At 45.0% G+C, this 24,357-nt stretch overlaps 1 protein-coding gene across 1 annotated transcript in view; it reads left to right on the top strand.

Moving 5' to 3' along the window:
- NCKAP1L (NCK associated protein 1 like) overlaps positions 1-24,357 on the top strand; it is a 616,762-nt gene that overhangs the window by 127,674 nt on the left and 464,731 nt on the right. The window contains exons 15-16 of the mRNA XM_063952202.1: positions 19,147-19,205; positions 23,035-23,180. Coding sequence (XP_063808272.1) covers positions 19,147-19,205; positions 23,035-23,180 — 205 coding nt within the window. The remainder of the gene's footprint in view (positions 1-19,146; positions 19,206-23,034; positions 23,181-24,357) is intronic.

Genomic DNA, 24,357 nt, shown 5'->3' on the forward strand with positions numbered 1-24,357 from the left:
GTAAGCAACCGTGTATCGGGTCCCCTCCAGTTGTCCGCCTAGCTTGCACAGGATGCAGGGTTTCTGGCTAGATAGGAAATACTGTACAGAAATGCTAAGCATGGTAATTTGACATCCAGGAACATAGGGAGGAGTTTATCTCTCTCCATTATACTTAGAAAAATTACACTTGCCACTGTACGTTACAAGCTGTTTGTGCTAATTAGTACAATAGTAGAACATACTGTACAGAGATACTAAGTACAGTGATTTGGCATCCACAAACTTAGGGAGGAGCTTTAATCTCTCTCCATTGTAATCTTTCTAAGCATAATGGAGAGAGATAAAAGCTCCTCCCTAAATTCCTGGATGCCAAATTGCCGTCCAGAGTATTGCTGTACTCTATGTTCTACTAGTGTACTGATTAGCACGAACAGCTTGTCACGTACAGTGGCAAGTTTCATCTTTCTATGTATAATGGAGAGAGATAAAAGCTCCTCAGTAAGTTCCTGGATGCCACATCACTGTACTTAGTATCTCTGTACAGTATTTTCTATTAGGGTACTAATTAGCTGTTCGTGCTAATTAGTACCCTAATAGAAAATACTATAGAGAGAAACTAAGGATGGTGATTTGGCAACCAGGAACTGAGTGAGGAGCTTTTATCTCTACATTATACATAGAAAGATCAAAACTGCCACTGTACGTTACAAGCTGCTCGTGCTAATTAGTACACTAGTAGAACATACTGTACAGAGATACTACAGACAGTGATTTGGCATCCAGGAACTTAGGGAGGAGCTTTTATCTCTCTCCAAGATACTTAGAAAGATTACAGTGGAGAGAGATAAAAGCTCCTCCCTAAGGTTCCTGGATGCCAAATCACTGTACTTAGTATCTCTGTACAGTATTTTCTACTAGTGTACTAATTAGCACGAACAGCTTGTAACGTACAGTGGCAAGTTTAATCTTTCTATGTATAATATAGAGAGATAAAAGCTTCTCCCTAAGTTCCTGGTTGCCAAATCACCGTCCTTAGTATCTCTGTATAGTATTTTCTATTAGGGTACTAATTAGCACGAACCGCTATTTAGTACCCTAATAGAACATACTGTACATAGATACTAAGTACGGTGATTTGACATCCGGGAACTTACTGAGGAGCTTTTATCTCTCTTCATTATACATAGAAAGATTAAACTTGCCACTGTATGTTACAAGCTGTTTGTGCTAATTAGTACCCTATTAGAACATACTGTACAGAGATACTAAGGACAGTGATTTGGCATCTAGGAACTTAGGGAGGAGCTTTTATCTCTCCATTATACATAGAAAGATTAAACTTGCCACTGTACGTTACAAGCTGTTCGTGCTAATTAGTACACTAGTAGAACATACTGTACAAAGATACTAAGTACAGTGATTTGGCATCCACGAACTTAGGGAGGAGCTTTAATCTCTCTCCATTGTAATCTTTCTAAGTATAATGGAGAGAGATAAAAGCTCCTCCCTAAATTCCTGGATGCCAAATTGCCGTCCAGAGTATCGCTGTACTCTATGTTCTAATAGTGTACTAATTAGCACAAGCAGCTTGTAACGTACAGTGTCAAGATTAATCTTTCTATGTATAATGGAGAGATAAAAGCTCCTCACTAAGTTCCTAGATGCCAAATCACCATCCTTAGTATCTCTGTACAGTATGTTCTACTAGTGTACTAATAAGCACGAACAGCTTTTAACTGGATGTCAAATCACCGTACTTAGTATCTCTGCACAGTATGTTCTATTAGGGTACTAATTAGCACGGACAGCTTGTAACATACAGCGGCAAATTTAATCTTTCTATATATAATGGAGAGATATAAATGCTCCTCAGTAAGTTCCTGGATGCCAAATCACCGTACTTAGTATCTCTGTACAGTATGTTTTATTAGGGTACTAATTAGCTGTTCGTGCTACTTAGTACCCTTATAGAAAATACTATACAGAGAAACTAAGGATGGTGATTTGGCAACCAGGAGCTTAGGGGGGAGCTTTTATCTCTCTACATTATACATAGAAAGATCAAACCTGCCACTGTACGTTACAAGCTGTTTGTGCTAATTAGTACACTAGTAGAACATACTGTACAGAGATACTAAGTACAGTGATTTGGCATCCACAAACTTAGGGAGGAGCTTTAATCTCTCTCCATTGTAATCTTTCTATGTTTAATGGAGAGAGATAGAAGCTCCTCCCTAAATTTCTGGGTGCCAAATTGCCGTCCTTAGTATCTCTGTGCACTATGTTCTACTAGTGTACTAATTAGCACGAACAGCTTGTAACGTACAGCGGCAAGTTTAATCTTTCTATGTATAATATAGAGAGATAAAAGCTCCTCAGTAAGTTCCTGGTTGCCAAATCACCGTCCTTAGTATCTCTGTATAGTATTTTCTATTAGGGTACTAATTAGCAAAAACAGCTAATTAGTACCCTAATAGAACACACTGTACAGAGATACTAAGGACGGTGATTTGGTATCCAGGAACTTACTGAGGAGCTTTTATCTCTCTCCATTATACATAGAAAGATTAAACTTGCCGCTGTATGTTACAAGCTGTTCGTGCTAATTAGTACCCTAATAGAACATACTGTACAGAGATACTAAGGACGGTGATTTGGCATCCAGTTAAAAGCTGTTCGTGCTAATTAGTACTCTAGTAGAACATACTGTACAGAGATACTAAGGACGGTGATTTGGCATCTAGGAACTTAGGGAGGAGCTTTTATCTCTCCATTATACATAGAAAGATTAAACTTGCCACTGTACATTACAAGCTGTTCGTGCTAATTAGTACACTAGCAGAACATACTGGGGACTCGGACTCATACAGTACTTGCATTTCAAAAGCACGGTATTTTCCACCGCCAGCCACTAGCCCATCAACCTTCACCCCTGGGAGCCTGCACAGGTCATGCAGTAGACAGGGAGGGAGTTATTCACATAAACCAGGGAAGAGCTGCAGATGCCGTTGTACTGTTAAGGTTCTATGCCCCATACGGTAAACATACAATTCTGTAGCAGGGCAGACTCAATTGAAATGGCTACCGCCTGTGACTCCTTGCCCCGTGGAGGCCCTCGGCTATGGAGCAAGTAACAGCACAGATTTTGTAGGTCACGGGGCAATGCTGAAGGAGCGTCGGAATCCCCTAGCTAAAATACACAGGGGCAATAGGGTTAAGCGAGGTCTATGCACATAATTCTACAAAACGGGGGTTCATGTGCCTTGCACATTTTGTCACTTTGTGATGTGATGGGGTCTGGTGTATTGTTATGTGCATGCGCTTATCCCTATCGACCCTGTGTATTTTAGCTAGGGGATTCTGACGCTCCTTCAGCAATGGCCTGTTCTTTAAACACGGTATTTTCCACTTCCTCACCCTACCCCCATCCCACTTTCCCCTTCCCCCCTGGGAGCCTGCACAGTTCATGCAGTAGACAAGTAGGGAGTTTTGATCAGGTTACAAGACAAGATTTATGTGAAACCTGTGTGCACCCTTCCATTGAATGTATAACAAAGAAAAAATAATAATAAAGTGAATGTCACAGGAACTCGGACGCTCATACTGTACATGTATTTCAAAAGCACAGTGTTTATGCATTGTACATACTTCCTTTTACACAATTACTTGCGTCTCCATACACAATCTTGCGTCTGCATACACAAGTGTTTTAACATGTTCGTTTATGTCTGTATAAACTATTTATTTATATTGACAACTCTAACCGTCTGACCATTGGTCACCATCTATAAATATTACAGTCGTCACTGATCATTTGCCAGAGCTGTAGATCAATCCGCCGCTATATGATCGAAAGTACTGGATTAGTGGAGCATTAGCCACCCAGTGGTGGAGATGTGTAATGCATGCTGAGTATCTAGAATCGCCTCAACGCGCCTGCCTGTGATTAAACTCAGCAAGCTAAGCTATCGCCTTAGCGTGACTAAACGTCCGTCTAGGCGGAGAATCAGTCAAGATAAAGGTGGCTACATCTGTAGGTAACCAAAATCCTTTTATTTCTTCATCAGTTTCAAAATTCAATCAAGTTGGTATGCAGTCACACATCAGTGTTCAAGACTCACGCAGAGTCATAGCAATCCACATCAGTCATACAGCTATCAGTTACACAGACACATATACTGTAGTTACCAGTGGCGTTAGTTCGTCCCAGTTGCCCGGAGGCAAGATAAATATTGGTGCCCTCCCATATATTTAGATAAATATAAGTATGTATGTGTCCGTAAAAATTCAGAATTCTCCATACCACACACACATGTGTGTGTGTAGTTTTCTGAATTTTTTTAATACACTGTATATATACACTTCATTGTCTTTTATTTTAAATCACACATTTCTTAGCAGTCATTCCCAGGATTAGAACCCATGACCTGTTACACTGACAGCAGACACCTTACTGATGGAGCTATTTGCTCCTGTACAGTACGCATGAGAATGTTAACTATATGAAGTTACGTGTAATTGTCAGAGAAGTAACTTTATATAGTTAGAATTCTCATATTTCCTATACAGGAGCAAACAGTGCATCCAGTGTAATGGGTCATGGTTTCTAATTCTGGGTATGACACTTGTAAAATGTGTATAATAAAGAGGGTGTGATTTGTAAAGTGCAGGCACCACTGTGGAAGTTGGTCACTGAAGAGATAGTGGCAGACATCAATTAACTTAATTCAATGATGTCACAGAATGGGAGGAGAGGTGCCCTCTTCAGAGCAGGAGCCCGGCGGCAGATGACTCCGTTGCCTCCCAGAGTTACGCCTCTGGTAGTTACACAGACACCAGTGATGTGCAGTGAGGTGATGCAGATACTTTCCAGTCATACTAATGTATACGCCAGAGTTTTGACTATATAAAGTATATGAAAAATACAAAGAATATATTAGAAACATCTTCTTTATATAATTCTAATAATTTTTATAGTCAAAACTCTGGAGTAAAAAGTCTATGGCAGGTGAGGCACTGCCTCATCTCACCACACATCACTGCTAACAACTCACTAAATTTCCAGCAGTATATACTGCTGCACCTACAGTATATATAATGCCCACATGAACCCTTGTGCTTATATATTGTGTGTAAATGTGGCTCTGGTACTAGCCAGTGCCTCCTCAGCCATTTACCTCACTGCACATCCCTGACAGACACAGATATAGTTGCAGAGACACAATATCATTTAATGCCTCTCATACCGTACAGATTGGTAGTTGTCACTGAATGAGGACTGTGGTAGCTCCATACCTCCTATCTGCTATGTTACAGTGCAGGAATCAGGGCAATACTCTCTGTGCTGGATAGCCCTGCTCTCTGCTGGCACACTGTCACGTCCATCGTCTTATTCTTTCTGACATTGAGCACGGCCCTTGAAGGAGGGGAGCCCGTAACACATGGCCCCAGAGACCACCCTTACTGCTGTGCAAGAGGCTGCCTCCTCCTCATCTGGGAGGTGGAGCTGCTGCTTGCCTGTCTGAGAGGGGAGGTAATGGTGTATACACACGGTGGGGTGGTATTCATGTGACCGCCGGTCAGCCATACTACACCCCACACGGTGCGATTCTGACAACATTGACTTTGCAATGTCCCCTTTAACTCCCCGAAGTACAGAACCACTGATATTGACGAGGGGTGTGCTCCGGGCCGTTTTTTTTGGTTTGTGTTTTTGTTTTGGATCTGGATCTCTTTTGTGTTTTGGATCTGGATTGGGTTTTGCCAAAACCACCCTTGCGGGTTTTGGATTTGGATTTAAAAAAAAATAATCATCAAAACAGCTAAAATAATAGAATTTGGGGATGTTTTTGTTCCTACAGTATTATTAACCTCAATAACATTAATTTCCACTCATTTCCAGTCTATTCTGAACACTTCACAGCTCACAATATTGGCCCTCATTCCGAGTTGTTCGCTCGCTAGCTGCTTTTAGCAGCATTGCACACGCTAAGCCGCCGCCCTCTGGGAGTGTATCTTAGCATAGCAGAATTGCGAACGAAAGATTAGCAGAATTGCGAATAGAAAATTCTTAGCAGTTTCTGAGTAGCTCGAGACTTACTCCTACATTGCGATCAGTTCAGTCAGTTTCGTTCCTGGTTTGACGTCACAAACACACCCAGCGTTCGGCCAGACACTTCCCCATTTCTCCAGCCACTCCCGCGTTTTTCCCTGAAACGCCTGCGTTTTTCCGCACACTCCCAGAAAACGGTCAGTTTCCGCCCAGAAACACCCACTTCCTGTCAATCACTCACCGATCAGCAGAACGATGAAAAAGCTTTGTTATGCCGTGAGTAAAATACCTAACTTTTGTGTAAAATAACTAAGCGCATGCGCTCTGCGAACCTTGCGCATGCGCAGTAAGCGACTAATCGCAGTATAGCGAAAATCGGCAACGAGCGAACAACTCTGAATGACCCCCCTTGTTTTTATCCAGTTTAGGCCAAAAAGTTGCACCGAGGTAGCTGGACGGAGCAGCAGCAGCCCTTGGATGTATATACTGGGAGAATAAAATATTTAAAAAAATAATGTATTTTAAAAAAGAAAAATTAGGCAAGGCTCAAGATTTCAGTTCACAAACAGATGCATAAGGCAAAGAAGAATAAAAAAGACAATATTTTAGATTTAATTTATTTTCATTTAATTTATTTTATTTTATTCATTTCCTCCAAGATATCTTCAATATTCAGATAGTTCACTATGGGGGTCATTCCGAGTTGATCGCTAGCTGCTTTTGTTAGCTGTGCAGCGATAAGTCAAAAAAAGGGCACTTCTGCGCATGCGTATGCGGCGCAATGCGCACGCGCGACGTACTATTGCAACGAGCGATGTAGTTTCACACAGGGTCTACTGAAGCTTTTCAGTCGCACTGCTGACCGCTGAGTGATTGACAGGAAGTGGGAGTTGCTGGGTGTAAACTGACCGTTTTCAGGGAGTGTTCGGCAAAACGCAGGCATGCCAAGAAAAACGCAGGCGTGGCTGGGAGAACGCAGGGCGTGTTTGTGACGTCAAAACAGGAACTGAATAGTCTGAAGTGATCGCAAGCGCTGAGTAGGTTTAGAGCTACTCAGAAACTGCACAAAAAAACTTTGTAGCCGCTCTGCGAACCTTTCATTTGCACTTCTGCTAAGCTAAAATACACTCCCAGTGGGCAGCGGCATAGCGTTTGCACGGCTGCTAAAACTAGCTAGCGAGCGATCAACTCGGAATGACCCCCTATATGAGTGTGGAGAGTTTATTTATATTCATTTAATTAAAATTTAGCTAATTTATAATTATTATTAATTTGAATTAATTACAATGTGGTGATAAGAAAAGTTATTAAAATAGGACAATATGTTATAATAGGAATACGAGCTACAGTCACCACACCCTGAAATGGACGGAGCACGTCTGGATGTATTCTGGGAGGATACAGCACAAAATATATTTAAAAAAAATATATATGTCTTTTTATTTTGGGTGGACTGACAGAACACCCCTAGATGGACGGAGCAGCTGCAGTCCCTGGATGTATACTGGAATGACACAGCACAAAATATTAATTGAAATCAAAATATATACAGTATATTATTTTTTATATCACACACCGGCAGTTACAGTGTCGCACAAATGAATCAGAAATATATATAATAATTACACACTGCGGTTGACTACACTGACAGCGTCGCACAATGCGTTTGTGAGTAGGATATAATATACTGGGGTCTGACTGGCAGTGTCACAGTACTTATGAAATAAAATAAAAATTGTATAGTACACTGGGGTACAGCACAAACAAAAAAATAGTTTTTTAAAAATAATTATTATTGTAAGCTTTTTGTTTTTAGCTTTTAATATTTTTATTTTACACTGGGGTGGAGCTTTCAGATACAGCAGACAGAGTACCCCTTTAAAATACATAATATAAATATATTTTTTGCTCTGGATCACACACAGAGGATATATAGCAGTAGTGTACGGCAGACGCACCAATAAAAATATATTTCTCTAACGTCCTAGTGGATGCTGGGGACTCCGTAAGGACCATGGGCATAGACGGGCTCCGCAGGAGACATGGGCACTTTAAGAAAGAATTTAGGTTCTGGTGTGCACTGGCTCCTCCCTCTATGCCCCTCCTCCAGACCTCAGTTTGATACTGTGCCCAGACGAGCTGGGTGCTTTTCAGTGAGCTCTCCTGAGTTCGCTGAGAGAAAGTATTTTGTTAGGTTTTTTATTTTCAGGGAGCTCTGCTGGCAACAGACTCCCTGCATCGTGGGACAGAGGGGAGAGAAGCAGCCCTACTCTCTGAAGCTAGGTCCTGCTTCTTAGGCTACTGGACACCATTAGCTCCAGAGGGATCGTACGCAGGATCTCACCCTCGCCGTCCGATCCCAGAGCCGCGCCGCCGTCCCCCTCGCAGAGCCGGAAGACAGAAGCCGGGTGAGTATGAGAAGCAAGAAGACTTCAAATCGGCGGCAGAAGACTCCGTTCTTCACTGAGGTAACGCACAGCACTGCAGCTGTGCGCCATTGCTCCCACACACCTCACATACTTCGGTCACTGTAAGGGTGCAGGGCTCAGGGGGGGGGGGGGGGGCGCCCTGGGCAGCATTTGGATCCTCTGTTTGGCAAAAGTAAACATATATACAGTTGGGCACTGTATATATGTATGAGCCTCCGCCAAGAAAATGCATATTTAAGCGGGACAGAAGCCCGCCGTCGAGGGGGCGGGGCTTTTTCCTCAGCACTCACCAGCGCCATTTTTTCTCCACAGCTCCGCTGAGAGGAAGCTCCTCAGGCTCTCCCCTGCAGATTCACGGTAGAAGAGGGTAAAAAGAGAGGGGGGGGGGCACATAAATTAGGCGCAAAAACACAATATAAACAGCAGCTACTGGGTTAACATTAAGTTACTGTGTTATTCCTGGGTTATAGCGCTGGGGTGTGTGCTGGCATACTCTCTCTCTGTCTCTCCAAAGGGCCTTGTGGGGGAACGGTCTTCAAAAAGGGCATTCCCTGTGTGTGTGGTGTGTCGGTACGCTTGTATCGACATGTCTGATGAGGAAGGCTATGTGGAAGTAGAGCGGAAGCAAGTGAATGTGGTGTCTCCGCCGACGGCGCTGACACCTGATTGGATGGATATGTGGAAGGTTTTAAATGATAATGTTAATTCCTTGCATAAGAGGTTAGATAAAGCTGAAGCCTCAGGACAGTCAAGGTCCCAACCCGTGCCTGATCCTATGTCGCAGAGGCCGTCAGGGTCTCAGAAGCGCCCACTATCCCAGATTGTTGACACGGATACCGACATGGATTCTGACTCCAGTGTCGATGACGATGATGCAAAGTTACAGCCAAAGTTGGCTAAATCATTAAGGATGTTTTGCACATCACAGAGGAAACCCCTATCCCTGACACAAGGGTTTATATGTATAAGGGAACGAAACCTGAGGTAACTTTTCACCCCTCACACGAACTGAATGAGTTATGTGAAAAAGCTTGGGAATCTCCAGATAAAAAAATGCAGATTTCCAAACGGATTCTTATGGCGTATCCTTTCCCGCCAACGGACAGGTTACGATGGGAATCCTCCCCTAGGGTGGACAAAGCTTTAACAGGCTTATCCAAAAAGGTAGCCCTGCCGTCTCAGGATACGGCTACCCTCAAGGATGCCGCTGATCGCAAACAGGAGGGTACCCTGAAGTCCATTTATACACATTCAGGTACCTTGCTCAGACCGGCAATCGCGTCGGCCTGGGTCTGTAGTGCAGTAGCGGCATGGACTGATACCTTATCAGAGGAGTTGGATACCCTAGATAGGGATACTGTTTTATTGGCCCTGGGGCATATTAAAGACGCTGTCCTTTATATGAGAGATGCTCAAAGAGACATTAGTCTACTGGGTTCTAGAATAAATGCTATGTCAATTTCTGCCAGAAGGGTCCTGTGGACTCGGCAATGGACAGGTGATGCCGACTCAAAAAGGCATATGGAGGTTTTACCTTACAAGGGTGAGGAATTGTTTGGTGAGGGTCTCTCGGACCTGGTCTCCACAGCTACTGCTGGAAAGTCAAATTTTTTGCCATATGTTTCCTCACAGCCTAAGAGAGCACCGTATTATCAAATGCAGTCCTTTGGATCACAGAAAAACAAGAAAGTCCGAGGTGTGTCCTTTCTTGCCAGAGGCAGAGGAAAGAAGCTGCACAATACAGCTAGTTCCCAGGAACAGAAGTCCTCTCCGGCCTCTACAAAATCCACCGCATGACGCTGGGGCTCCACAGACGGAGCTGGGCCCGGTGGGGGCACGTCTTCGAAATTTCAGCCACAAGTGGGTTCACTCCCAGTTGGATCCCTGGGCAATAGATATTGTTTCTCAGGGATACAAGCTGGAATTCGAGGAGATGCCCCCTCACCGATACCTCAAATCGGCCCTGCCAGCTTTCCCCCACGAGAGGGAAATAGTGTTAACTGCAATTCACAAATTGTATCTTCAACAGGTGGTGGTCAAGGTTCCCCTCCTTCAACAGGGAAGGGGTTATTATTCGACCATGTTTGTAGCCCCGAAACCGGACCGTTCGGTCAGACCCATATTGAATTTAAAATCCATTAACATATACCTGAAAAGGTTCAAGTTCAAGATGGAATCGCCGAGAGCGGTCATCGCAAGCCTGGAAGGGGGGGATTTTATGGTGTCTCTGGACATAAAGGATGCATACCTTCATGTCCCCATTTATCCACCTCATCAGGCGTACCTCAGATTTGTGGTACAGGATTGTCATTACCAATTTCAGACGTTGCCGTTTGGTCTCTCCACGGTACCGATGGTACTCCTGTGGAAGCAAGGAGTCACAATGATCCCATACTTTTCAATGGGACTTACTGGACAAGTGGTCCGGATCACATCTTCAGATGCATCGGTTAATCACCCTATCCCCCAGGGCCAGGGTGTCACTCCTGTGGTGGCTGCAGAGCGCTCACCTTCTTGAGGGCCGCAGATTCGGCATTCAGGACTGGGTCCTGGTGACCACGGACGCAAGTCTCCGAGGTTGGGGGGCAGTCACACAGGGAAGAAATTTCCAAGGTCTGTGGTCAAGTCAAGAGACTTGCCTTCACATCAACATCCTGGAACTAAGGGCCATATACAACGCCCTACGTCAAGCGGAGACCCTGCTTCGCGACCAACCGGTTTTGATTCAGTCAGACAACATCACCGAAGTGGCTCATGTAAACCGCCAAGGCGGCACAAGGAGCAGGGTGGCGATGGCGGAAGCCACCAGAATTCTTCGCTGGGCGGAGAATCACGTAAGCGCACTGTCAGCAGTGTTCATCCCGGGAGTGGACAACTGGGAAGCAGATTTCCTCAGCAGACACGACCTCCACCCGGGAGAGTGGCGACTTCATCAGGAAGTCTTCGCACAGATTACAAGTCGGTGGGAACTGCCACAGGTGGACATGATGGCATCCTGCCTCAACAAAAAGCTACAGAGGTATTGCGCCAGGTCAAGAGACCCTCAGGCGATAGCTGTAGACGCCCTGGTGACACCGTGGGTGGTCCAGTCGGTCTATGTATTTCCTCCTCTTCCTCTCATACCCAAGGTGCTGAGGATAATAAGAAAAAGAGGAGTGAGAACAATACTCATTGTTCCAAATTGGCCACGAAGGACTTGGTATCCAGATCTGCAAGAAATGCTCACAGAGGACCCGTGGCCTCTTCCCCTAAGACAGGACTTATTGCAACAGGGGCCCTGTCTGTTCCAAGACTTACCGCGGCTGCGTTTGACGGCATGGCGGTTGAATGCCGGATCCTAGCAGAGAAAGGCATTCCGGATGAGGTCATTCCTACGCTGATAAAGACTAGGAAGGACGTGACAGCTCAACATTATCACCGTATATGGCGAAAATATGTTGCTTGGTGTGAGGCCAGGAATGCTCCTACGGAGGAGTTCCAGCTGGGCCGTTTCCTTCACTTCCTACAGTCCGGAGTGAATTTGGGCCTAAAATTGGGTTCCATTAAGGTCCAGATTTCGGCCCTATCCATTTTCTTTCAAAAGGATTTGGCTTCTCTACCTGAAGTTCAGACGTTTGTAAAGGGAGTGCTGCATATTCATCCCCCTTTTGTGCCTCCAGTGGCACCTTGGGATCTTAACGTGGTGTTGAGTTTCCTGAAATCCCACTTGTTTTGAACCACTCAAAACGGTGGAGTTGAAATATCTCACGTGGAAGGTGGTCATGCTATTAGCCTTGGCTTCGGCTAGGCGTGTGTCAGAGTTGGCGGCTTTGTCTCATAAAAGCCCCTATCTGGTTTTCCATGCGGATAGAGCAGAATTGCGGACCCGTCCACAATTTCTGCCGAAAGTGGTTTCATCCTTTCATATAAACCAACCTATTGTGGTGCCTGTGGCTACTACTGACTTGGAGGATTCCGAGTTACTTGATGTGGTCAGGGCTTTGAAGGTTTATGTAGCCAGAACGGCTAGGGTCAGGAAAACAGAGTCGTTGTTTATCCTGTATGCAGTCAACAAGCTTGGTGCTCCTGCTTCAAAGCAAACTATTGCTCGCTGGATCTGTAACACGATTCAGCAGGCTCATTCTGCGGCTGGATTGCCGCTGCCAAAATCAGTTAAGGCCCATTCCACAAGGAAGGTGGGCTGTTCTTGGGCGGCTGCCCGAGGGGTCTCGGCATTACAGCTTTGCCGAGCGGCTACTTGGTCAGGTTCAAACACTTTTGCAAAGTTCTACAAGTTTGATACCCTGGCTGAGGAGGACCTTGTGTTTGCTCAATCGGTGCTGCAGAGTCATCCGCACTCTCCTGCCCGTTTGGGAGCTTTGGTATAATCCCCATGGTCCTTACGGAGTCCCCAGCATCTACTAGGACGTTAGAGAAAATAAGATTTTACTTACCGGTAAATCTATTTCTCGTAGTCCGTAGTGGATGCTGGGCGCCCGTCCCAAGTGCGGACTTCTTCTGCAATACTTGTATATAGTTATTGCTTCAATAAGGGTTAAGTTATGGTTGCATCAGGGTTTGACCGGATGCTCTGTTATTTGTCATACTGTTAACTGGTCGTTATCACTTGTTATACGGTGTGATTGGTGTGGCTGGTATGAGTCTTGCCCTGGATTACCAAAATCCTTTCCTTGTACTGTCAGCTCTTCTGGGCACAGTTTCTCTAACTGAGGTCTGGAGGAGGGGCATAGAGGGAGGAGCCAGTGCACACCAGAACCTAAATTCTTTCTTAAAGTGCCCATGTCTCCTGCGGAGCCCGTCTATCCCCATGGTCCTTACGGAGTCCCCAGCATCCACTACAGACTACGAGAAATAGATTTACCGGTAAGTAAAATCTTATTTTTTTTGCTCTAGATCACACAGAGGATATATAGCAGTAGTGTACAGCAGTATTGGTAGTCGTCACTGAGTGACACACCAATAGAAATATATTTTTTGCTTTGGATCACATACAGAGGATATATAGCTGTAGTGTATGGCAGACGCATCAATAGAAATATTTTTTTGCTCTGGATCACACAGAGGATATATAGCAGTAGTGTACAGCAGTACTGGTAGTCGTCACTGAGTGACACACCAATAGAAATATATTTTTTGCTTTGGATCACACACAGAGGATATATAGCAGTTGTGTATGGCAGTCCTGGTATTCGTCACTGAGTGACGCACCAATAGAAATATATATTTTTGCTCTGGATCACACACAGAGGATATATAGCAGTAGTGTACGGCAACCGCTGTACTAGTAGTCAGAGTGACACATCAATAAGAATATATTTTTTGCTTTAGATCACACACAGAGGATACTGTATATCAGTGACGCAACTAGCAAGAGGTGGGCCCAGGTGCGACAAAATACTTTGGGCCCCCCTCATCCCGTCCAAGTCCACCCCCTCACCCCTGGAGAGGATCTGGTGAGGGGGACCTGCTCAAGGCCAGGGAAATGGATACCTAGCAACAGTGCCGTAACTAGACATTTTGGAGCTGTGTGCAAGAAACAGCATCAGAGCACCCCCCTCTATGTAAAACAGGGGCAGTGTGCGCAAAAAATATAGGGACATGGCTTCATGGGGAAGAGGTGTGGCCACAAAATAATACTAATTCATATAACGGTGCACAGTAGTCTCCATTATTCAAATTACGCCGCACAGTAGCACCACTACACCAGGTAGAGCCCCTTTTACACATTATGGCGGGCAGATTCCCCTTTTTACACATTACGGCAGACAGCGTCCCCTTTTTACACATTACGGCAGACAGAGTCCACCATTTACACATTACGGCAGACAGCATCCCCTTTTTTACACATTACGGCAGATAGCGTCCCCTTTTTTACACATTACGGCAGACAGCGTCCCCTTTTTACACATTACGGCAGACAGCGTCCCCTTTTTACACATTACGGCAGTGTTCCGTTTTTACACATTACGGCAGACAGTGTCCCCTTTTTTACACATTACGGCAGACGGTGTCCCCTTTTTACACATTATAGCAGACAGTCCTCCTTTTTATACATTACGGCAGACAGCGTCCCCTATTTTACACATTACGGCAGACAGCATCCCCTTTTTACACATTACAGCAGACAGCGTCCTCTTTGTTACACATTACGGCAGACAGCGTCCCCTTTTTTACACATTACGGCATACAGCGTCCCCTTTTTACACATTATGGCAGACAGTGTCCCCCTTTTCACACATTAAGGCAGACTGACAGAATAGATAGGCTCCTCGGTGCAGCTTCTGGCAGATGATGATCCCAGGCAAGGGAGAAGAAGGAGGAGGGAGGGGGACACGGGAGCCGCAGCAGCGCAGTGTAATTGGTGAAGGTGCTACTGCAGCTGTCCCTCTCCTTCCTCATAGGCTGCCCGCCGCCGCTGTGATGAGGGAAGCGCATCCCAGCATTCACAGCGGCGGCGGGCAGCCTATGTAGAAGGAGAGGGACAGCTGCAATAGCGCCTCCACCTATTACACTGCGCTGCTGCGGCTCCCTCCTTCTCCTTTACCCCCCCTGTGGCCGCTGCGTCCCTGCTGCTCCTCTCCTCGGCGGGCGGCGGTGGCTCGCAGCACACAGTGGCATGTAATGAGTCAGTTTGACTCATTATATGCCGCGCTGGCTTTGTGCCCCTTGACAGTGGTGGGCCCCAGTGCAAGGCACCGCTTGTACTGGCGGTAGTTCCGCCACTGCGGTATATAGCAGTAGTGCATGGCAGTACACAGCCCCTTAGAGAACAACACCTGGTCCTATACACAGCCACACTATGCTATATGCAGTGCACTGTCTACTATGCAGGGCCCTAACACAGTGACAGTCACAGCACACCTACACAAGCAGCACCCCAGGTTAACTCAACTCTCCTACTGCAACCCATCTACTCTCTCCTAACCCCCTTCCCTAACCTGCCTATCCGATTACAGCACAGGAATACAGCACAGAAGGAACATATCCTTACTGTACACTCTCCAAGTCCGGAGTGAAGATGGCGCCAATGACCGGGACTATATATAGAATCCAAAACCCGCTAGATCCGACAGCAGGATGATGATGTTTTGCCTAATTTTCAGATCCGATTTAGGAGCGAAAAACCGAGCCTGACTTGGATCCGGGCTCATATCTCAAAGTTCAGGGGGGTTAGGTTCCCAGGGAGCCCAACCCGCTCATCCCTTATATTGACTGTACACACGGTGCGATTTTGGCTTTGTACAATTTTGACTATAAACAATTTTGACAATACTAGAAACTAGATTGTAGACAATATTGTCAAAATTGCCTTGCCTGCAGTCTATTTTTTCTTACGATACCGTTCCCGCCAGAGCCGGCCATAGGCATAGGCAAACTAGGCAATTGCCTAGGGCATTTGATATACCTAGGGACATCAGCAGCTTCTGCTGATTAAAATGATATGCAGCATGCCTATATTCTGTGTGTAACATTTCATATGCAGATACAGCCACAGTTTCACACAGTATATAGGCATGCTGCATATCATTTTAATCAGCAGAAGCTGCTTGTGCATCCTAGCCACATAGCAATGCAAATAAGATGCATTTTTATTTAAAAAAAAGGTGCCCAACATTAGCATTGAGGCAAGATTTATGAGGACACATCTGTATCCAAGCAGAGGCAGAGGTCACAGTGTTAGTGGCAGTGTGAGTGCTGTGTGTATGTGAGTAGTGTTCGGAATATGTGTAAGGAGCATTATGTGTGTCATGTAAAAATGCATTAATAATGTGCAACATATGTATAAGTGGCACTATGTGTGTCATTATGTGTATAAGGGCATTAATAATGTGCGGCATATGTGTAACAGGGTACTACTGTATGTTTGTCATTATGCGTATAGGGGCACTAATAATATGCGGCATATGTGTAAGGGACATTATGTGTAAAAGGACATTAATAAAGGTTGTCATAATGCGTAAGGTGCGTTATGTTTATAAGGACATTAATAATGTGTCTCATATGTGTAAGGGGCATTACTCTGTGGCATTATGTGTATAAGGTGCTTTACTATGTGTCGTTGCGTATAGAAAGGGCACTACTGTGTCATCTAATTTGAATAAAGAGCAATAGGGTGTGGTGTAATGTGAATAAGGAGCAATTCAGTGTGATGTAATGTGAATAAGGGGCTCTACTGTGAGGAGTAACGTTTATAAGGTAAAATGATATTACTGTGGGATGTAATATGAATTATGGACACTATCGCATGATCAAATGTGAATAAAGTTGCAGTACTGTGTGACGTAATTGGAATTGGGGTTACTATTGTGTGGCCATGCCCCTTGCCAGCAAAAACACACCCCTTTTTGGGCTGTGTGCCAAATGAGCGAACTGTTCCTATTTAAAATATAGGGGGTACAAACACCAAAATAAGTACTGCTATGGGTGAGGGGTGATGGTGCTGGGAAAGACGTGCAAGGTCAGAGGCGGAACCAGCGGTGGTGCTAGGGGGCACCAGCCAAAATCTTGCCTAGGACATCATATTGGTTAGGGCCGGCTCTGGTTCCTGCGGGAACCCGCATTGGTATGGCAAGCTGTGTACACGCAGTGCGATATGTACTTACTTTTCTGACGATTTTAACTATATAGTCAAAATCGTAAGCACACATCGCACAGTGTGTATGCACCTTAAGAGTTGTGGAGCTGAGAGGAGGAGGTGGAGTGGAGCTGGCTGATAGCACACAAAGTGCAAGGAGCAGGGAAGAAGTGTTTAGATAGCAGCGGCTGCCACAGGTATCTCAAGTGAATGAGGTCCCTCTTTCTGCTTATTGCTGGCGCCGCCAGTGACCTGGGCTGGATGCTGGCTGGGACAATGGAGGGGTGCCCCCCTTTAGGCTGGAGCCCAGAGGTAACCGACTCCATTGCCTCCAGCAGTTCTGTCCCTGTCTTGAGCTGTGACTTTGAGTGATAATTTAAAAGCTTCTTTCACCTAAGTAAAACTTTATACTAATCTAATGTGTGTGGGAGTGGGAAGGAGAATGTAGTGGCCTGAAAGGAATTGCGCTTCTCTGCTGCATGGCAATATGTAATTTAAGCAATGGGAAATTGATTAAATGTGAAGCTAACATAGCAACCCAAAAGCTATAATGTAGTAGAACAAGAAATTAAAGAAACATCTTACCAAGTGCCATGCACACATTAAAATACTGGATAATCCCTTATAGGGATGTGCACAGGATATATATGCCAGATTTACACATACAGTATGGAGCAGCATTAGAGAAGACCTGAGAGTGGGCATGGAATGGTAATGAGAAAAAAAGGACGTTCTAGAGATCATTGTTGATTCATGGGGGGGGGGGGGGGGAGTGTAATCTCGGAGCTATTGAATTTGCCCCTCTGCCTATTCAATTGCGACCTGTTTTCACCAGTTTTTAAGGCATTTTTGCAAATGCCTTTTCACTTTTTTTTTTTTTTAAGAGAAAAGGCATTGGCAAAAAATGCCTCAAAATTTGAGTGAAATGTGTATCGCTTTTGCCCTTCTGCTCCACGGGTGGTTTCTGTCCTCCCTGAGCTCGCCTTAGGACACCTGCGTTACGGTTTGACAGGTGTACCGCACCAGTTAAACTCCCCACCTGCCACTGTCAGGTGAAACAAAATCCCCGATAATCTGCAGTGTCCCATGCCTGCTTCAGCAGCAGCAGGGAGGCGCTGCAGCCCGGGATCCGGCACTCAGTGCTGGGACCCCCGGCGGGGAAGCCGGAGCAGCGCCGTGACCCGCATCCCCCCCCTTTCACCCCGCCCCTGGCAGCTGTCACATGATGGAAGAGCGGTCATGTGACCGGGGGGAGCCGAAGGTGGGGGGCTGCACCAGGAGCTGTCCGTAGCCGGCCCCAATGCAGTATAGAATAGCCCCGATAAGCCGCAGCTTATCGAAGCTAATAGGATAACCATGGGTGATATCATTACCTGCGGTAATTTACCGCGGGTAACTGGATATCCCTCAAAGTGTTTGTAGCACATTACACGGAGAATTACAATGGTATGAACAAACAGTGGTGGAAGTACCAGAGACAATAGAGTGGGTTGTCTATGGCAACTTCAGGAGGAGCAATGGGTGTCCCTCTACTCTTCAACAGGGCCTTAAATGAATGCAATTAATCAATGAAAGAGACACCTATCTGTAATAATATATCAACAGTCATTTGAAACAAATATTGCAACCTGCAGCAGACAAATATACCAACAAAGCAGTAACGACTGAGGCCTGTAATTGGAGCCTTAAGGGACCACATGCAGCCCCAGTGCTATCTGTTGCCCATCACCAGTTTTCAATAATTATGTAATTATAAAATACTTCTGTGATACATACAAATATTTATTATTCAGATCAATACAACTAAAGGAATCCAAAAATACTGTACCTCTGAATTTGGAGTTTAAGAACAATAAAGAATAGTAACAGTTTTAAACACTTCAAACAGACCACATTCTAAACCCTTCCCTCCATCATCGTCTTGAACTGGATGCAATCACGTTCATTTTCTTTCTTATAATCTTAGATAGCAGCTATAGAAAAAAATCTCATAATTTTGGAGTGCCCCAATTTTAGATAATACTTTGTCTTTTTCCAAAGTTAAAAATATTTTAATTTCTTTCCCCTATTCCCATGTTTAACTATGACTTTTGTATTCTCTACTGCAGTTGACAACAAGGAGACATTTGATTTTAGAGCTTTAAGGCTTGATTGGTTCCGGCTGCAGGTGAGAACCCACATTAGCACAACTTTCTCCTAACACACAGGACAACGTATTGGCTTTGAGGATGGAGCTCAAAATAGTTTATTATTTTCATAGACAAGTGACATTTGGGATAGGCGTTCTACATTTGAGCTGCAATAATTGTAGTGGCCACTAGATGTCACTAAAATAAAACAAACATTTTTTATCAAACACCATCGTTCTTCGTACTCTGCAGTTCCTGTTTGTATTATTTACTGTAGATATTTTATTGTTAATAGAAAATAGAGATACAAAATGTACAGCATTTAACAACCCCATAGCAATGTCTGGCATAATCACCATGGCTTTCATTAGAAATGAGACTTTGTGTTTGTAAAAATGAGGATGTGTGTTTGTAATGAAAATAGGTAAATCAAAGATCATGCCAGTAACACGGTTTTTGCATACTTTTATTGTCTCCCATTGCTAAGCCTACAGTAATGCCCGCATAACAGAAGATCACTGTTTTGGAGAAAGTTATCCTTCCTTTTCTACAGACTAGTAGACTTTCTATGGTGAAACTAACTACACCAACTAACATCATTTTCAATACAGTTTGTTATTAAATCAATACATGGTTAGTTAACCCAGCAGTTTTAGACTTACCATGGATAAGTGCTAGGTGCTTCCACTGGTATCCGGTCTCTAGGTCTACCACACTTAGGTCGACAGTCACTAGGATAGGTTGACCACTATTGGTCGACATGCATTAGTTCAACAGGGTTTCTAGGTCAACATGGTCACTAGTTCGACATGTTCTATGTCGACATGACAAAAGGTCAACATGAGTTTTTCACAATTTTTTTTCTTCATTTTTTTAAACTTTTCATACTGTGCGATCCACGTAGACTACAATTGGTAATGGTAACCTTTTCTCATGTTGATCTTGCTCATATCAACCTAATGCTTGTGTCAACCTGGAACCAACCCCCCCCCCCCCGATGAGCAAAACCTTTTATTTTTGAGACGGAGACACTGCTGTCTCTGTCTCAGTAAAAGCTGTGATCGCAATCGCGACCGCGGAACGTACAGTAGCTCTCTGCATAGAGAATGTCCGGGGGGGAGCTGCTGGCTGCACATGCTCAGCCATAGCAGCTCCCTCTGTCCTCACAGTGACTGCCGCTAGTGTGCTCCTGCCTCCCAGACCCTGGTGCCTGGTATGTATAACATATACAGTATGTATACTGTATATGAAGTTTGTATGTCTTTGTAGGTATGTATTTATGTAAGTACATGTGTTTGTTTGTTTGTGTATGTATGTGTGTATGTATGAATTTGTGTGCAATACATATGTATATATAATATATATGTATATATAATTATCTATATATATATAATATATATACACATACAGTATACATATATACGTACATACACACAAGGAAACGGGTGGCACTTCATATGCCGGCTGTCCGGATTCCGGCGCTCAGCATACCGGCGCTGGAATCCCGACACCGGGCATACCGGCAACTATTTTCCCTCTTGGGGTGTCCACGACACCCCTGGAGGGAGAATAAATAGCATGGCGCATGTAGCGCGCCACTGTGCCCACAGCATGGCGAGTGAAGTGAGCCCGCAAGGGGCTCTTTTGTGCTCGCCCCGCTGCCGGCATACCGGCGGTCAGTATACCGGCACCGGTATGCCGGGCGTCGGGATCCCGAGCGCCGGTATGCCGCAGTAGACCCCACGGAAACCCCCTGACTAAATCCTGCGTTTGCCCCTGCAGGCTATTACATATGGGCTGTACATTTAAATGTAATTATGAACTGAATCTCTTAGAACTGTAATATGCATGGATATTTTTATGAGAGTTTATACTGGTACCAAAGTGCTGTGGCCCTGGCTTAAAAGAAATCATTTGCACATAGCCATGATGGTAGTAGTACATCTCAAGCAGATAATCCTGACAGAAGAAATTGGTGTATTAAATATTAGTACAGTATAAACAATGAATTCTGCTGTCATCTCTTGTAATGGAGGAGTCCTGATGTCATCACTTCAATGTTTTTAAGAAAGCATTTTTATAATAGGGAATAAGGCACTCACTACTGAAAATGATTATGATACTAGAAGTCACCTCAGATTACTGTGAACTGTGTAAAGCATTCTACTTGGAGCTTTTTTTTTTTTTTTATATGATCACAGATCTTAACTACTTCTTCTGCCCATTACCATATAATTTATAACAGTGCTTAAAGTGGTCCTAGAGAGGTGGTTAAAACTCACTCCCACACCCCCCATGCTTGTGCAATGCGTGTTCCCAAAAAGCAAGGGGTGTGGTCACCCAATAGTATCTGCAATTCAAATTACGCTGCACAGTAGCACAATCTATTATTATTATTATTACCAGTTATTTATATAGCGCACACATATTCCGCAGCGCTTTACAGAGAATATTTGGCCTTTCACATCAGTCCCTGCCCAGTGGAGCTTACTATCTATATTCCCTACCACATGTACACCACACACATTCACGCTAGGGTTAATTTTTATTGGCAGCCAATTAACCTGTCAGTATATTTTTGGATTGTGGGAGGAAACTGGAGTACCCGAAGGAAACCCACGCAAGTACGGGGAGAATATACAAACTCCACACAATTAGGGCCATGGTTCACATTACACCACAGAGTAGTGTACCTTATTCATGTTATGACACACATTAGTGCCCGTTATACACAAAGCCCACAGTAGTAGCACCCCAAATACACATAATGCCCACAGCAGTAGTGCCTCTTATGCAATGCCCACTGTAGTAATAGTGGCCACAGTTGTAGTGTCCCTTATGTAGAGCCCATAGTATTGGTGCCCCTTAAACAATGCCCCCAGTAGTAGTGCCCCTTATGTCCCCAGGAGTGATGCCCCTTATTAAGTGCCCCCTATGCAGTGTCCTCATTAGTAGTGCCCCCAGTAGTAATGCCCCTGTGTAGTATTGACCCCAGAAGTAATGCCCCCATAGTTATGCCCCCAGTAGCTGGGGCATATATATGTTATGCCATAGTTATGCCATAGTTATGCCCCCAGTAGTAATGCCCCCGTGTAGTATTGCACCCAGAAAATATGCCCCCAGTATATATGCCCCCAGTAGTTATGCCCCCAGAAGTTATGCCCCCTGTAGTTATGCCCCTGGAATATATGCCCCCTGTAGTTATGCCCCCAGTAGATATGCCCGCTGTTGTTATGTCCCCAGTAGATATGCCCCCAGTATATATATGCCCGCTGTAGTTATACCCCCAGGAGATATATGCCCCCTGTTGGTTTGCCCCCAGCTGGTCCCCCCTTCCCCCAAACCAGTAGCAGCACTTACACACACACATTTAAAAAAACAAACCACAATACTCGCCAGCACCGCTTCTGCTTCCGGACCGCTGCCCTCCACCTGGCCGCCCGCTTCTTGGAACTATGGGAGAGATGTCATGACGTCTCTCCCATAGCGTACAGCCACACACTGAATGAGTCAGAAGCAGGAGCTCAGGAATGAGCTCCTGCCTCCGGCTGCCGCTGAGGGGAATGAGCCAGGCGCCCGCTGGTAACACAATCTCAGTGGGAGCCCAGCATTTCACTGCAGCTCTGGGCATCTCACTGGGTTAAGTGAGCTGGAGGAGGCGGAACTGGTTCCATCTCCAAATGGAACTGACAGAATGCAGTTCCGCCCCGTTCTGGCTCACTTTAACCTCTGGTTTATAAGCAGCATATTAACCTGTATATAAATGTTTTTGTTTTTTGCTGCAGACAATCTTATGTTTCTTTTTGACTATCACATTACTCTGTTTATTGTTTATTTTTCCGAGTGTGACCTCTCCCTTGCTGTTAGGCATATACCAGTGTATCAAAAGCTCCACTGTCTTTGCGTGACAACCCAGACCTGGGCAAAGTGATGAACCTCATCATGTTTCACACCTGGATGCTGGACTCTGTGGAAGAGCTACTTACCGAGACCTCTGACCTCTCCATATTTTGGTTGGTGCTATATTATATTTATAATTAGCTTCCGAATTTAGATTGAGACCGTGTTCTCATATCTTATTGAGTCTTAGATTCGTGTCTTATCATATTAAGATTTGTGTACATGCAGTAGTACTGCATACCTCCCAACTTTTGTATTCCTCGGGCAGCCCGAAAGGAAGTGGAGACTCATGAGAAGGGGCGAAGCCTCATGAGAAGGGGGCGAGGTATCACATTACGATCCCCATTTTTAAATAACATGTGCTGAGAGAGTTAGATTTGGGTGGGTTGTGTTCAAACTGAAGTCTACAGTAAATTGCAGTGTGAAAATAAAGCAGCCAGTACTTGCCCTGCAGAGAAACAAAAACACCCACCCAAATCTAACTCTCTCTGCACGTGTTATATCTGCCTCCCCTGCAGTGCACATGGTTTTGCTTATTAGCTAACAAATTGCTGCTGCGATCAGATCTGAATTACCCCCCATGTGCACTGCGGGGGGGCAGATATAACATTTGCAGTGAGAGTTAGATTTGGGTGGGTTATTGTTTCTGTGCAGGGTAAATACTGGCTGCTTTATTTTCTGCAATTTAGATTTCAGTTTGAAGACCCCCCCAAATCTAACTCTCTCTGCACATGTTATATCTGGCCCCCCCCCCCCCCCCCCGCAGTGCACATGGTTTTGCCCAACTGTTAAAATCTTTGCTGCTGCGATCAACTCTGAATTAGGCCCTAAGACCTGTCCGGCTGCTTATCGACACAACGGATATCGCCAGCTTTTTATGGCGATGCCCTATAGAAGCCTATGGACTTCTTTCCGTATTCCGATGCATCCTGCCACCTCCACCGCGCAGCGCCATTTACGCCGTCCCCGCATACCTGACTGCTGGCAGCCTCCCTAACGCAGTCCTGGATCCCAGCCTCCTCCTGCCCCATAAACATAACCGGCTGTACTTCCGTCTGCAGGGAAGAGGAGGAGGAGCTCGGGACTGACTACAGACGTCACCTCCCAGGGCTGAGAGGTGACAGAGACCCCAGCAAGCCCTCTCAATAAAGCAGCCAGTATTTACCCTGCACAGAAACAAAATAACCCACCCAAATCTAACCGTCTCTGCAAATGTTATATCTGCCACACCTGCAGTGCACATGGTTTTGCCCAACTGCTAACAAATTTGCTGCTACGATCAACTCTGAA

This window comes from Pseudophryne corroboree, chromosome 2 (assembly GCF_028390025.1).
Source record: "Pseudophryne corroboree isolate aPseCor3 chromosome 2, aPseCor3.hap2, whole genome shotgun sequence".
NCBI lineage: Eukaryota > Metazoa > Chordata > Amphibia > Anura > Myobatrachidae > Pseudophryne > Pseudophryne corroboree.